The 13531-nt window shown below is 42.0% G+C and overlaps 1 protein-coding gene across 1 annotated transcript in view; it reads left to right on the top strand.

Annotated features, from left to right (window-relative positions):
- LOC124254974 (ubiquitin carboxyl-terminal hydrolase 24-like) overlaps positions 1-13531 on the top strand; it is a 292052-nt gene that overhangs the window by 23659 nt on the left and 254862 nt on the right. The window contains 5 exon segments of the mRNA XM_046688817.1: positions 2691-2726; positions 3012-3077; positions 11232-11372; positions 11955-12113; positions 12575-12689. Of these exon segments, the coding sequence (XP_046544773.1) occupies positions 2691-2726; positions 3012-3077; positions 11232-11372; positions 11955-12113; positions 12575-12689 (517 nt within the window).

Below are 13531 nucleotides of genomic sequence, written 5' to 3'. Positions count from 1 at the left end.
CGCAGAAGGACATGTACAGGGTCTGCAACACCTTGCTTTTCAAGAAGAAGAAGAATCATCTGCCTTCACACGATTCACCTGCAAAACTGGCGGAGAGTTTCAATGCATATTTTAATGATAAAATTATCACCATCAGATCTTCACTTGAAATTGCTGTTAAACATGCCCTTCACAGTGGTTCCAGCGCCAATGAATCTCAGATTGTGATACAACCTCTCACAACATTTAACCTAACTAGTGAGGATGAAATATCCAAAGTTTTTCTTAAGTCGCCCACAAAATCCTGTTCCTTGGACCCATTCCCCACTTGGCTGCTGAAAACCTGCATGGCTCAGGTAGTGCCAGTTATTACCCCGGATTGTGAATCAGTCTCTGTCAATGGGTGTCTTTCCTTCGGAATTGAAGCACGCTCTCATCACTCCTTTACTGAAAAAGCCAAACTTGGATCCAGACAATCTAAAACATTACCGCCCAGTATCCAATCTGCCATTCTTGTCCAAGGTCATTGAAAGAGTTGTCGCATCAAGGCTCAGCGATCACATGGAACACAACAACTTGGGTGAAGCAATGCAATCTGCCTACAAGCGCAGACATAGCACTGAATCGGCGCTTTTACGAGTTCAGAATGACTTACTAAATGTTGTGGATTCACAGGGTGCTGCAATACTGGTTTTATTAGATCAATCTGCTGCTTTTGACACTATTGATCATTCCATACTGCTTCTGTTACTGGAATCAAGGATTGGAATCATCAGCACAGCTTTGGACTGGTTTGAATCCTTTCTTTCTGGCCGCTACCAGTCAGTGACAATAGATGGATGTAAATCACAAAGGCATAAACTTAGATACGGAGTTCCACAAGGCTCGGTCCTGGGACCTGTCTTGTTTACTGTATATACACTGCCTGTAGGGGACATTGCAAGACGGCATAACCTATCGTTTCACCTTTATGCAGACGACACACAGTTGTACCTAGGCTTCAAGCCTCTGCAAATATCATCTGCTGAGTCGGCATTTGCATTAATGAGTAAAGCTATCGACGACATAAGATGTTGGATGTCTACCAACTATCTGAAGTTGAACAATGACAAGACAGAACTTTTGATCCTGAGGCCAAGGTCTCTATCAGGGAAAATGGATTTCCCAACCTTAAAGATAGGAGACAACACAATATCACCAAGTGATCAAGCTCGAAACCTCGGAGTTATCTTTGACTCCTCCCTGAGTATGGATCGGCATGCAGACACTGTCTGTAAATCCGCCTTTTTCCATCTGAGAAACATCAGCCAAATCAAGCACTTCATTGACAGATCAGCAATCCAGTCATTAGTCCAAGCACTGGTTATCTCACGATTGGACTATTGCAACTCCCTGATGTTTGGCGTATCGGAGCAAACTCTCAACAAACTCACCAGAGTACAAAATGCAGCAGCAAGACTCATCACTGGTGCAGGCAAATATGAACACATAACGCCAACATTACGTACACTGCATTGGCTGCCAATCAGACAAAGAATTGTCTTCAAGGTGTTAGTGTTTGTGCACAAGGCCCTTCACAACCAAGCTCCAGAATACCTGACTGAACTAGTGTCATGGTATCAGCCATCACGAACCCTGAGATCAGCCTCTTTAAAACAAGCAGTAGTGCCCTCTACCCGCAGAGCGAGTTATGGCGATAGAGCTTTCGCCAAAGCAGGTCCTCTGTTATGGAACCAACTACCTGAAAACTTGAAAAACTTGTCAGACATAATTCCATTCAAAAAAGAACTAAAAACAGTTCTTTTCCACAGAGCATTCGACCAAGCGCCTGAGAGCAAACCTTGGATTCAGGCGCTATACAAATTTTAACATTAATTAATTAATGTCAGGTTACTGTTCCATAACTACCGACAGAGAGTCCATGTTCCCCTTGTTTTACAAGATAAAGCAGCACAAGGGTGATACAATTCAGTTAAGTTATGCTCTATTCTTAACATATGGATCAACCCAAGATAAAGGAATCTAATTCCTTGCGAATCTAGAATTTAAAGGAAGGTGGTCCCCCACTTTTGGCTGCAGTATATGAAGATTGAAAAGTTCCCAGAGGGGTGGATTGAACAGTTTATTGTAATCCAAATAGATGGCTGACCCACCACCTATCCGTGGATTCAAGCAATAACGTATGAGTCAGGATAAGGAAACATATGTAATTTTTAAAATAAATTTGATATTTTATACTTATCCTGACTTATAGTCTAAGGGCTCTCCCAACTGTCCCCACTGTTTGGCTCATGTCAAAAATACCCTTTGGCCTCGCAAATGGAGAGAGTGACAAGCAGCGCTGAGGCAGGGAGAGGCCCATTTGGGGTGAGCTATTTTTGACTGTTCATTGGGAACAATCGGACAGAGGTTTCCACTGTACCTCGGAAGAAAGGGAGATAAAACAATAACGTATGAGAATAAGTATAATATTTCAATTTTATCCAAAGAATTACATTTTTTTAAATCTGATTAATTATTATAAATAACTTCAAAAGGCTGTGTCATGAAGAAAATAAACATATGTTTTGACTTTTGACTTGTCTTTCGATGTTTGACATCTATATTATGTACAGTATATCTATGTATGTAAACAGTTCTAATGCTTATAGCCTAATGACCTCCAACATGTATACCATGAGCAAACACCAGAACCTCTTGTTCTCTTACAGGATCCTTATGGATGGTTGACTCACCTGATCAATAAGGTAATATAACTAAGCTTACTCTTAAAGGTCAATGATATCCTGTGGTATGTTATCCTAGCCTTTGATAGTCTTTGATTTTCAAATGAGTACAACAGTTAATCAAACATGATGACCAAACCTGAAGATGACTGATTTGTCTCGGTAGTCACTTAAATAATGTTTCCATAGCAATATACTGGTATACGCATCAAATATTATGCCTGGACATGGTTAATGCTAACTGCTTCCATTTCCATGCTAATAATGTAACACTAAATAATGTAACACTTTTTTTTCATATTTCAGTTTGCTAACTTAGGTGGGCTGGATCTCATTAAAAAAAGCCTGGAAAGAGATGACCTTGATGCTCCGGTAGGTGGATGGGATAGTAAAGTTGGCCGTAGATGTGGTGTTAAAACTTGTTCATGTCATGGTGGTGGGGAGGAGGTGGTCAGCATCTCCATCCAAATCAACTCAATCTCTTTAGCTGAAAAAAGGAGATAAAATACTTGGTCAATGACAAGTAAAACTATTGTATTCATTGTGTGCTTGTCATTGCTTATGTGTGCAAATTAAGATTAATCTGATGTCTTTCAGTGGCATTTAGAAGTTGTACATTGATGTCCAAGATATTTTTTATGGATTAAACTTCTTTTTTAATTTCTCTCAGCGTTTGAGACCATTCCAGGTCCCTTCATTCATCAGGTGATGAAGGGACCTGGAATGGTCTCAAACGTTGTGAGAGAAATTAAAAAAGAAGTTTAATCCATAAAAAATATCTTGGAAGATTAATCTGGTTCAGTCTCTTTAAAGCTGAGAATAGGTATCAGGTGCGCTCACATTTTCTCAACCATGAGATATTGGTTCATGATTAACTTTCCAGAAATAACATATTCTAATATGTTGTTATTATATATTCATCTTGTCCTTAAAATATTGAAAATTAAAAGAACCTCATTGAAGAACAGTACAAAGTGCTTTCGAGAAAGTGTGACAGAATATTTGTAAACATACAAACATAAACAATTTAATCACCATAGACTTTTAAAGTACCACATTAATACCATATATTTTTTCTTATCCCGACTCATGATCTTTTGCTTATCTCCCTTTTCCTTGCAAATGGTAGTAGAACACTTGAATCCCTTGAAGTTCCCGCAGCGGACGTAAAAATACCCTCACCCACGAGTTACCTGCCTTTTGCCCTTTCCTGCGCAAACAGTCATGTGACCAGCCTTACTTGTCACTCTCTCCCTTTTCGCATAAGTGGATGGTTGGGCGAGCACTGGAGTCCCATATACGGCATTATGTCCTTTTTATTTAGGTCCTATTCTTCAAAATTATGCTGTGTATGGATTTGGCAATAACTACTATATATTATATGTAAAATAAATTGTAAAAATTATTTGTATTTGTGTCATAATTTCATCGTTATGTAACTTTGTTTACATTTCATGAAATCTTGCAGTGTTTGCAGGCACAGGTTATCCGTGGCTGATCCTCACCCCCATTGCCCTTTGTGCATAAAACCATGTTCTTCCAGCTTGCGCTGTACTTATTGTGTTGATTTATCAAATCTACAATTTAATCAAAATTTGTCTTATATCTATAGACGTGCCATGGATTGGGTGAGGAAGTCATCTCAAGTCACGGCTGATAAAACAGGAGATCGGCCTGCAAACCGCATGTTGCTTGCTACTGCTGAAATTCATAATACTGGTGCTATGTTGAGTACGTTGCAGGGGCAGTCTGCTGGTACGGGGGCCAAGAATAGATCGGCTACAATGCAGTTGATTCCGACTTAAGCTAAGAAAAAGACATCATCTACTTCTACGTCGCAGAAGAAAGCATCTGTTACCAGATCGGAGGGTAAATCTTCGCGGCCTAGTAAGTCAACGCATCAGAAATCCTCAACGAAGAGATATTACCTCCACATGAAGTAGACGTTTTTTTATGCTCCCCCGTTACTTCTACCCGAAGTATCTACGAGATCGGCGACTCAATCGACTTCCATGACTACTAGATCGTTTCCTGCAACGGTCACAGCAGGCTAGCTGTTTGACGAACTACTACACTTCTTCTACACCGCAGCAGCTTCAATCAACGCAGAACTTGATCCGGGTGAAATTATGAGACAATTCACCAACCAGATGATGGCCATGATGGAACGTAGGTTCGAGGAAGAAGCGAAGGCTCGGCGAAGATTCTCGTAAACTGACATCGTGCGCAAACCTACAGACCTGTGCGAACCCACGGACTTGTGCAAACCTACTCCTCAGAGAACTACGTCTCAAGACTACGTTGGCGAACGTACACCTTTGCGAAGGTCTCCACAGTCGGACGACTATGTCATCTTGGAGGAAGATAGGAGACATGAGATGCGTACTCAACGTTCTACATCTGCGAACCCTCAACGTTCGAGAACATCGAAGGATCCATCTCCTACACCTAGCCGTTCTAGATCGAGATCTCATATCTCTCACAGACGTTCGCGAAGTCACTCATCACGAGACAGAGGTTCGCGAAGAGAAGGCTCAAATCACAGAGGTTCGTGAAGGGATACATCTAGCGACAGAGGTTCGTGAAGAGTAGGCTCATATCACAGAGGTTCGCGAAGAGATGAATCCACAGATAGATGTTGGCGAAGAGAGGACTCTCAAGATAGACGTTCGCGAAGGGAGGAATCTCCAGTTCGCGAAAGGATGATGGAGGTTCGAGAAGGGATACAGGTTCGCAGAGGATGATTCGCAGAGGCATGGCTCTACCGATCAGGAGATAACTGATGAATATCCAGACTTCGTCTTCCCGGACTCAGAGGTTACAGCTTGGATAGCCAATGGTTTGAACTTGGAGTCTCCTTCTAAGGATATAGAAGAAGTCTACACTTATAAGATGTGTAATGACGACTTTGACCCGGTGACTATTCCTCTGACTGAACCTATATCCAAGGTACCTTCTTACCTACGCACAGCTTTGAGAAAGCTGCAGACATCTACAAGGTTCGAGAACTCTCAGATCTACAGGCAGATAACAGCAACGCAGACATCTACAGGGTTCGTGAACCCTAGGGTTAACAAACCCTTAACATCAACCGGCAGGATGTTGACTCGACTCAACAAAAAGATCTACAACATATGCGATCTCTTCAGTTTACAGCCTGCACAACTCTACAACCTGCACAAACCTTATACATGTATAGGTTCAGTTTCAGACGAGAACCTACTTGATGAAAGGAATCCCTTCATCTATACGGATGCTGAGGTCTTATACCGGGTAACAAATGGCCTGCGGATATTGTAGTTCACTCACTCACTCCAACCCAACAGAGACGTACTGCATATACGCTGATGACTTCGACTCCAATATGATGTCATCTATGAAGCCAATATCTCAAGTACTGGAGAACCTCAAGGCGACCTTTGTAAAGGGCTTAAGGTTAACAACGCATTCAAGAATCCTTGGAACGGACGTACAGATGATATTATTAACACTCGTCACTCAGCATGGGGATTAGGATTTTATATCCTATCAAATAGATTCAACATCGGTATTTCTTCAAGATCCATACAGACATATGTCTCGACAGCCTCCTTCGTCATGCTGGTTTATATTATCCACAATGGGAATACGTGATTTATATCACTGAACAAGATTTTTTTACACTTGTAGCAACCCTTATTCAAGAGGTTTATATGAGCGGCGTAGAATTACGCACACTTTTACTCAACCAACTAATTGCACCAGATTTTATCGAGGCCAAATTGCTACAACACCGGTGACGTCATGCTTGAAGCTGATTGGTCCACGTCAGACAACGCCTCCCACTGACAGAGCAGGCACAAGCAAGTTTACTGATTTGTAAACAAACCCGTGGTATGGGGGGAATACTTCATTCGCAGCCTTGGAAACAGCATACAACTATGGCCTGTTATCATCATGGGAATCTAATAGATGTCTAGCCTTGACAGCAGCATAAACTATGTTTATTTTGGAAGCTGTCGCTGATAAAAAGTTGGTATGAGTACCTGTCCCCTGCGATGCTACACTGGAGCCAGCCTTGCTATAAATAAACAACGCTTCGATGTCTGCTGATCAACACAGATTGCCTGCGTATATAAGGGGAAGAATGATGTATCATTCCTGCAATCAGAGGTTAGCACTTCCAATGAAACGTCCTACCATTTGGAATATCTTCGGCTCTATGATTATTCATACGAATAACCAAGCCTATCGGCACCTATCTGCAGCATCTAGGTCTCCGCAGTGCCGGTTATCTGGACGACAGCATACAGGTTCTTCAAAGTGCCAATCAACTCAGACAGCAGCTGAACTTCACAATTAAGTTGCTCACACAACTAGGATGGCTAGTGAACCTGATGAAGTTGGAGTTGGAATCAAAGAAGATCTTCAATTGTTGGGAATAAGAATTATCACAACACAGAATCGAATTGTGATCCCAGAAGATCATTGGGTCAAGATACAAGCCATAATTCCACAAGCAGTCATCTCTCCGTTAACACTACGATCATGGCAATGTGTACTCGGTCTACTAACCTCGGCGCAGGACTTGACTCGCACTAGGAAGGTTACAACTAAGTCCGCTGCAACGGTTTTGACAAAACATCTGGACAGTGTCGACCCTATCTTGCTGCCAGACAATCTTAAGAGGCACCTACTTTGGTGGACCCACAGGTCGAATGTCTGCGCGGAGGGACCTATTTACAAGAGCCGGCCTTCGACACACATCCCTACGTAGACGATCGATGCAAGGTTGGGGTGCCTATCTCAACAATCAAGTTGCATCAAGGAAGTGGTCCAAAACAGAGCAGCATCTTCACATCAATCTGCTGGAGATGAAAACTGTGATCAACGCCTTAAAACTTGGTCGAGCTCGCTGATCAACAGAATGCTGATGGTCCACACGGACAACTCTTCAGTGGCATTCTCCATAAATCGGCAAGGATCTACAAGATCACCAAGCCTACTACAGCTCACATTCCAGTTGTTGGACATCACGGAGGAGGCACTCATCTGGATAAAGGCGTGTCACATACCCAGAGCCAAGAACGTGCTTGCAGACACTCTCTCCCGACCACTGCACCCGTCACCGACAGAATGGATGCTCCATCCAGAAGCATTTCATCATAAGGGAAATAGGATCCCCATGCATAGACCTGTTTGCCACGAGGTTCAACAAACAACTACAGTTCCAGATCCTCAAGCTTGGGCAACAGATGCACTGAACATATCATGGGAAGGACTAAACGCTTATGCGTTTCCACCACTGATATTACTACTGAAAGTACGAAAGATAAAAAAGACGCAGGCGCTACAACTGACTTTGGTCACGCCATACTGGCCAGCGAGAGTATGGTTCCTAGACCTAATAGAAGATCTCGAAAGTCCAACAATCAAGTTACCAGATTGGCTGAACTTACTCATACATCCGCACACCAAGCAAGTCCACGGGAACCCATCACTGTTCCAGCTACACGTGTGGACCGTATCAAAACATGTTTGAAGAAAAGAGGATACTCCGCCAGGGCAGCCAAGGCAATAACGCAGCGTTATGCAGATCTACTCGTAACCTGTATGATGACAAGTGGCTGAAGTTCATTGCGATGAAAGCTACTCATCCTCAAGTGGCGTAATACCTGTGTCATCTTAGACAGACTAGACATCTGAAAGGTTCGACATTATCTACATGCCTCGCTGCCATCAGTACAGTGATTACCATGAAAACAGGCATCAAGTTGACGAAAGTACCAGAATTACTTGCTCTGCTGAGATCTTTAAACTGGAGGACCAACAAAAGAAGTTCAGAGCTCCGGCCTGGGATCTGAATGTAATTCTACGTCATCTTACAAGTGATGCCTACGAACCTCTAGACTAGACTACCTTCGAGTTGCTGACACAGAAGACTCTGTTCCTGTTTGCGCTAGCCACGGCAGCTCGAATATCAGAGATACATGCGCTGGACTTTTGTCGAACTAGATTCGACACGGGTAACATGCTGCAGTTCATCTAGGACTTAGATGGGACTCCATTGCCAAGAACCAACTACCTGGTCAACCAGATAGACAGTTCCACGTACCAGCGCTATCTACAATTCTTGGACCAGAGGATATAGAGGACCTATCCTTGTGTCCGGTCAGAGCCCTGAAAATATATCTTCAAAAGACTTAAGACAAGGAGACGAAAATTCAAGTGCCTGTTCATCCATTATCCACAGAGACATCAGCAGAAGTCTCAAGAATGACGATATCGTTCTGGATGAGAGCCGTCATATTGAGAGCCTATAAAGCAGCAGGACTAGAACCTCCTCGAGTTTCCAACCCACACGAAGTCAGAGCTCTGGCGTCAACACTAGCTCTGCACGGAAATTGCTCTATATTAGCAATTATGGAGGGCTGCTTTTGGAAGTCAGACATGGTGTTTGCCAACCACTACCTCCGAGACATAGCCACCGAAGACGTCTCAGGCATTCACCAATTTGGGCCTCTCGTTGTAGCACAGCGACTAACGGTTCCGCAAGGGCACTGAGTTGGAAAATCTCACCCTTTATCACGTTGACTTGTTGATAACTTTTACTAAGGAAAAGTATTAGTTTGAAAGTCCATGCGCACAGACTAGCATGAGTGATTAAAGATCCTGTACGGGTAATGATCTTACCTGTACGTGAAGGGGTTGCAACTCATTTATGATAAAGATCTTATCATAATCTACGGGTTGTATTAGATATCTAGTAAAAAGAAGATACGAGTATATCTTAAGCCACATGAATCAAGAAGATTCAACTTGTCTGAGAGTGAAGTAAGACAAGAAAGTGGTCCCCCCGAGTTATAACGGAAGTCAGAAGAATAGGATCATGGAAATGCCGTTTCGCAGTTCCCATGGGGGGGATACAGGACGTATCTAAGGACAGCTGATGAATCTAGGAAGTGGCTTGACCCACCATCAATCCGTCTGATTCTATAAGCAAAAGATCATGAGTCAGGATAAGAAAAAATATGTAATTTTTCAAGTAAAATTGAAATTTTTATACTTATCCTGACTCATGACGAGAAGCCCTCCCAACCTCCCCGCTGAATACACTTTGGATTTCACAGCAGATCCAAGTGCATGGGCAGAAAATCAGGAGAGAGTGACAAGTAAGGCTGGTCACATGACTGTTTGCGCAGGAAAGGGCAAAAGGGAGGTAACTCGTGGGTGAGGGTATTTTTACGTCCACTTTGGGAACTTCAAGGGATTCAAGTGTTCCACTACCATTTGCAAGGAAAAGGGAGATAAGCAAACGATCATGAGTCAGGATAAGTATAAAAATATCAATTTTACTTGAAAAATTACATGTTTTTTGTGGCTCACCAATATTCACACAAAGGAAAACGTTATGCTTAGACTGTGAAGTCATCAAGCTGTGAGAACAGTTTACTGAAACTTGATATTTGATTAATGACAGGTACACATGTTGCACATGATGCTTCTCTTTGATTGGAGCACATGCCTATCAAAATTCAGTGTATGGTGTGGGTCAAAATAAATATACAAACGAACATAATTATGATATGAATATAAATGGCTATATTTTGGTGAAGAATCACAGGTGTTCCAATAATTTTTATGCCGCACAACACGTTTTGCAGGGGGTATTGTTTTGGACTCCGGGCGTCCGTCCTTCGGTGTGTCCGTCCGTCCATGCAAGTTCGTCTAATCCGGAGTAGAACTCTAAAACCGTTCAATGTTTCTTCCCCAAACTTGGCACATAGATAGGTCTGATGCTGAACTGGTGCCTTTTGTTAGTTTTGGACATCTGAATAAAATCTTCTTTTGGCGTTTCCATGGCAACAGGTTTGACTTCGACTGAAATTGGTGGTAGGGCTCTTTTCTGGAGCAGAACTCTAAAACCGTTCAATATTTCTTCACCAAACTTGACACATGAGTAGGTCTGGCGGGTGCCTTTTGCTGGTTTTGGATTTCTGAATAAAATATTTTTTTTGCATTTCCATGGCAACAAATTTTACTTTGATGGTACTTTTGGTGGTAGTGCTCCTTTTGAGAACAGAACTTTAAAACCTTTTAATAGTCTAATTCCATTTTGTGTGTATTCAAGAACCTAATGACATAAATTGACAATACCATCCATTTCCAGTATCAACATTACTGAGGTACATCAAACCGTGGAAGCAATCAGGCAGTCTGTTGTTGATACAATCATATTAGTATATGAATAGTTTACATATGTGTGTTTTCAATGTGAAGAACAATGTAACATTTGACATAGTCATGACTAGTTGACATATTCACGAAGAGTATTTTACCGTTGTGGGGGATATTGATGACTTTGTCTTCTTGTTTCCATGTGTATAGTTCCTGATAAAAGGTACCAATCACCCAAGATCACGTCAGGTTACTGTAATGTAACCACTGACTGAGAGCCCTGAATGCATTTCAGGAGAGTGAGAGATAACCAGTTACATATTTCAAATACATGCTTGAGGTAATGATAGTGAGGTATATTTGTTTCAGACAATGGCAGCTATTCTCAAGCCATTTGGAACGTGTGCAGAGTTCCTCAGTCAGAGTGTGGTTCAAAAGTTGTTTGCACCTGGAATGGAGAAGGCAATCAAGTATATACAGGGACTAGAAGAAAAGGATTTTAAGGAAAAGGTACACATATTTCTTGTTCTTTTCTCAAAAAGGATTACTTAAGATTCTGAATAAGTGTTCTTTAAGCAAACTTTATACAGTGGTATGAAATATAGTGCACGATGGTACGAATAGATAAGAAGATAACTAAACACAATGAACAGTAATTAGTTCATTATCCAAGGTGTCTTGATGAATATTGAAATTGTAAAGGGGCTACAGTGTGTTTGTAATAAATATCACAGTCGCCAGGTTCTTTATATAAAACAAACATTGAGATAACCAAAAAATGAGACACAAACTGTTCTTGTTGAAAACTGTAACCTTGGTTATAAGGAGGTGGTCAGAACTTGTTGACTGCAGAGCTTTTTTGGAAATGCCATGGCAGACAATGTGGATAATATGAGGAAATACAGGTTGCCACAACCTGCATTTCCTGATTGTAGAACACGGATGACAAGACACTGGTTATGGCATTTAGCTGTGTCAGAAATACAGATATTTCTGCATATGTTCATGTTAAGCAGTAGAAGGTTGATATTGCATACTAAAGTCATTGCCATGTAAATATTCTGAGTGAACTGTTGGACTGTTTTCATACAGAGAATCGGCAGTGTATCTGATTTGCTGTCTTCCATGAAGTTATTGTGCATCAGTGTGTGGCCACATGATGTTGACAACCTGGATGAACTTCGTCTGGATATAGCTCTACGCATGCTGCAGTCACCACACTTCAATGCCAAGATGAACTCCCTGAAAGAGGTATGTCACACAATGGTGATTAAAACAGACCAGTAAGTACACTTGGACTGATGTGAGCCAGTTATCCAACTCTAAATTCGCATGATCTATAAGACAGGAATGGCAGATTGGTCTGTTGGAAAGAATGGAAGTCTGTATGGTAACTTTAACTGTTAAAGATCTGCTGGAAGCAATAGTAAAATGAAGTAATCAGTTGACATGAAACAACCAGAACCAAGATAACAACCACAACCCACATTCAAGTTAAGTGTATCAGACTTTGATGGATGAGCAGTATTTTAAGCTCACCTGGTACAACATTGTTGTTTTTTAAAAACCTCAACTGTTAACCCAAATGGAAATATACTTTGTCTCAGGTATAGAATTGAATGTAATTGAGTTTTATAATATTTCTACTGTTAAGCAAATACTTTTCATTCCAAACTCTTACGAATAGCCCTAACTGCAAAACATCTTTGCAGGTCACCAAACTCATAGAAGATTCAAGTGGAACAAAAGTCAGCAAGACTGCTATGCGCTCTGACAGAATACTTGAATGGCTGGTAGACTGCAAGATTCTGTCTATAGCACTGGAAGGTAAGGGGGAAGACCAGCTGATGAAGGACAGTTAACAAGAATCCAGGAGATCAATGTCATGTATATGTGACTGCAAGCTCTTGTTATTTAAGCTGTATGAGTTCCTGACACTGACCACACTTACAACCCTTCATGTGAGATCAGTGTGACAGGCTAGCACTGACCACACTTACAACCCTTCATGTGAGATCAGTGTGACAGGCTAGCACTGACCACACTTACAACCCTTCATGTGAGATCAGTGTGACAGGCTAGCACTGACCACACTTACAACCCTTCATGTGAGATCAGTGTGACAGGCTAGCACTGACCACACTTACAACCCTTCATGTGAGAGCAGTGTGACAGGCTAGCACTGACCACACTTACAACCCTTCAAGTGAGATGAGTGTGCCAGGCTAGCAGTGACCACACTTACAACCCTTCATGTGAAATCAGTGTGACAGGCTAGCACTGACCACACTTACAACCCTTCAAGTGAGATCAGTGTGACAGGCTAGCAGTGACCACACTTACAACCCTTCATGTGAGATCAGTGTGACAGGCTAGCACTGACCACACTTACAACCCTTCATGTGAGATCAGTGTGACAGGCTAGCACTGACCACACTTACAACCCTTCAAGTGAGATCAGTGTGACAGGCTAGCAGTGACCACACTTACAACCCTTCATGTGAGATCAGTGTGACAGGCTAGCACTGACCACACTTACAACCCTTCATGTGAGATCAGTGTGACAGGCTAGCACTGACCACACTTACAACCCTTCATGTGAGATCAGTGTGACAGGCTAGCACTGACCACACTTACAACCCTTCAAGTGAGATCAGTGTGACAGGCTA

Source organism: Haliotis rubra, unplaced genomic scaffold, assembly GCF_003918875.1.
Source record: "Haliotis rubra isolate DU_JTF1 unplaced genomic scaffold, ASM391887v1 Scf589, whole genome shotgun sequence".
Taxonomy (NCBI): Eukaryota; Metazoa; Mollusca; class Gastropoda; order Lepetellida; family Haliotidae; genus Haliotis; species Haliotis rubra.
This window is presented reverse-complemented; position numbering and strand designations above follow the sequence as displayed.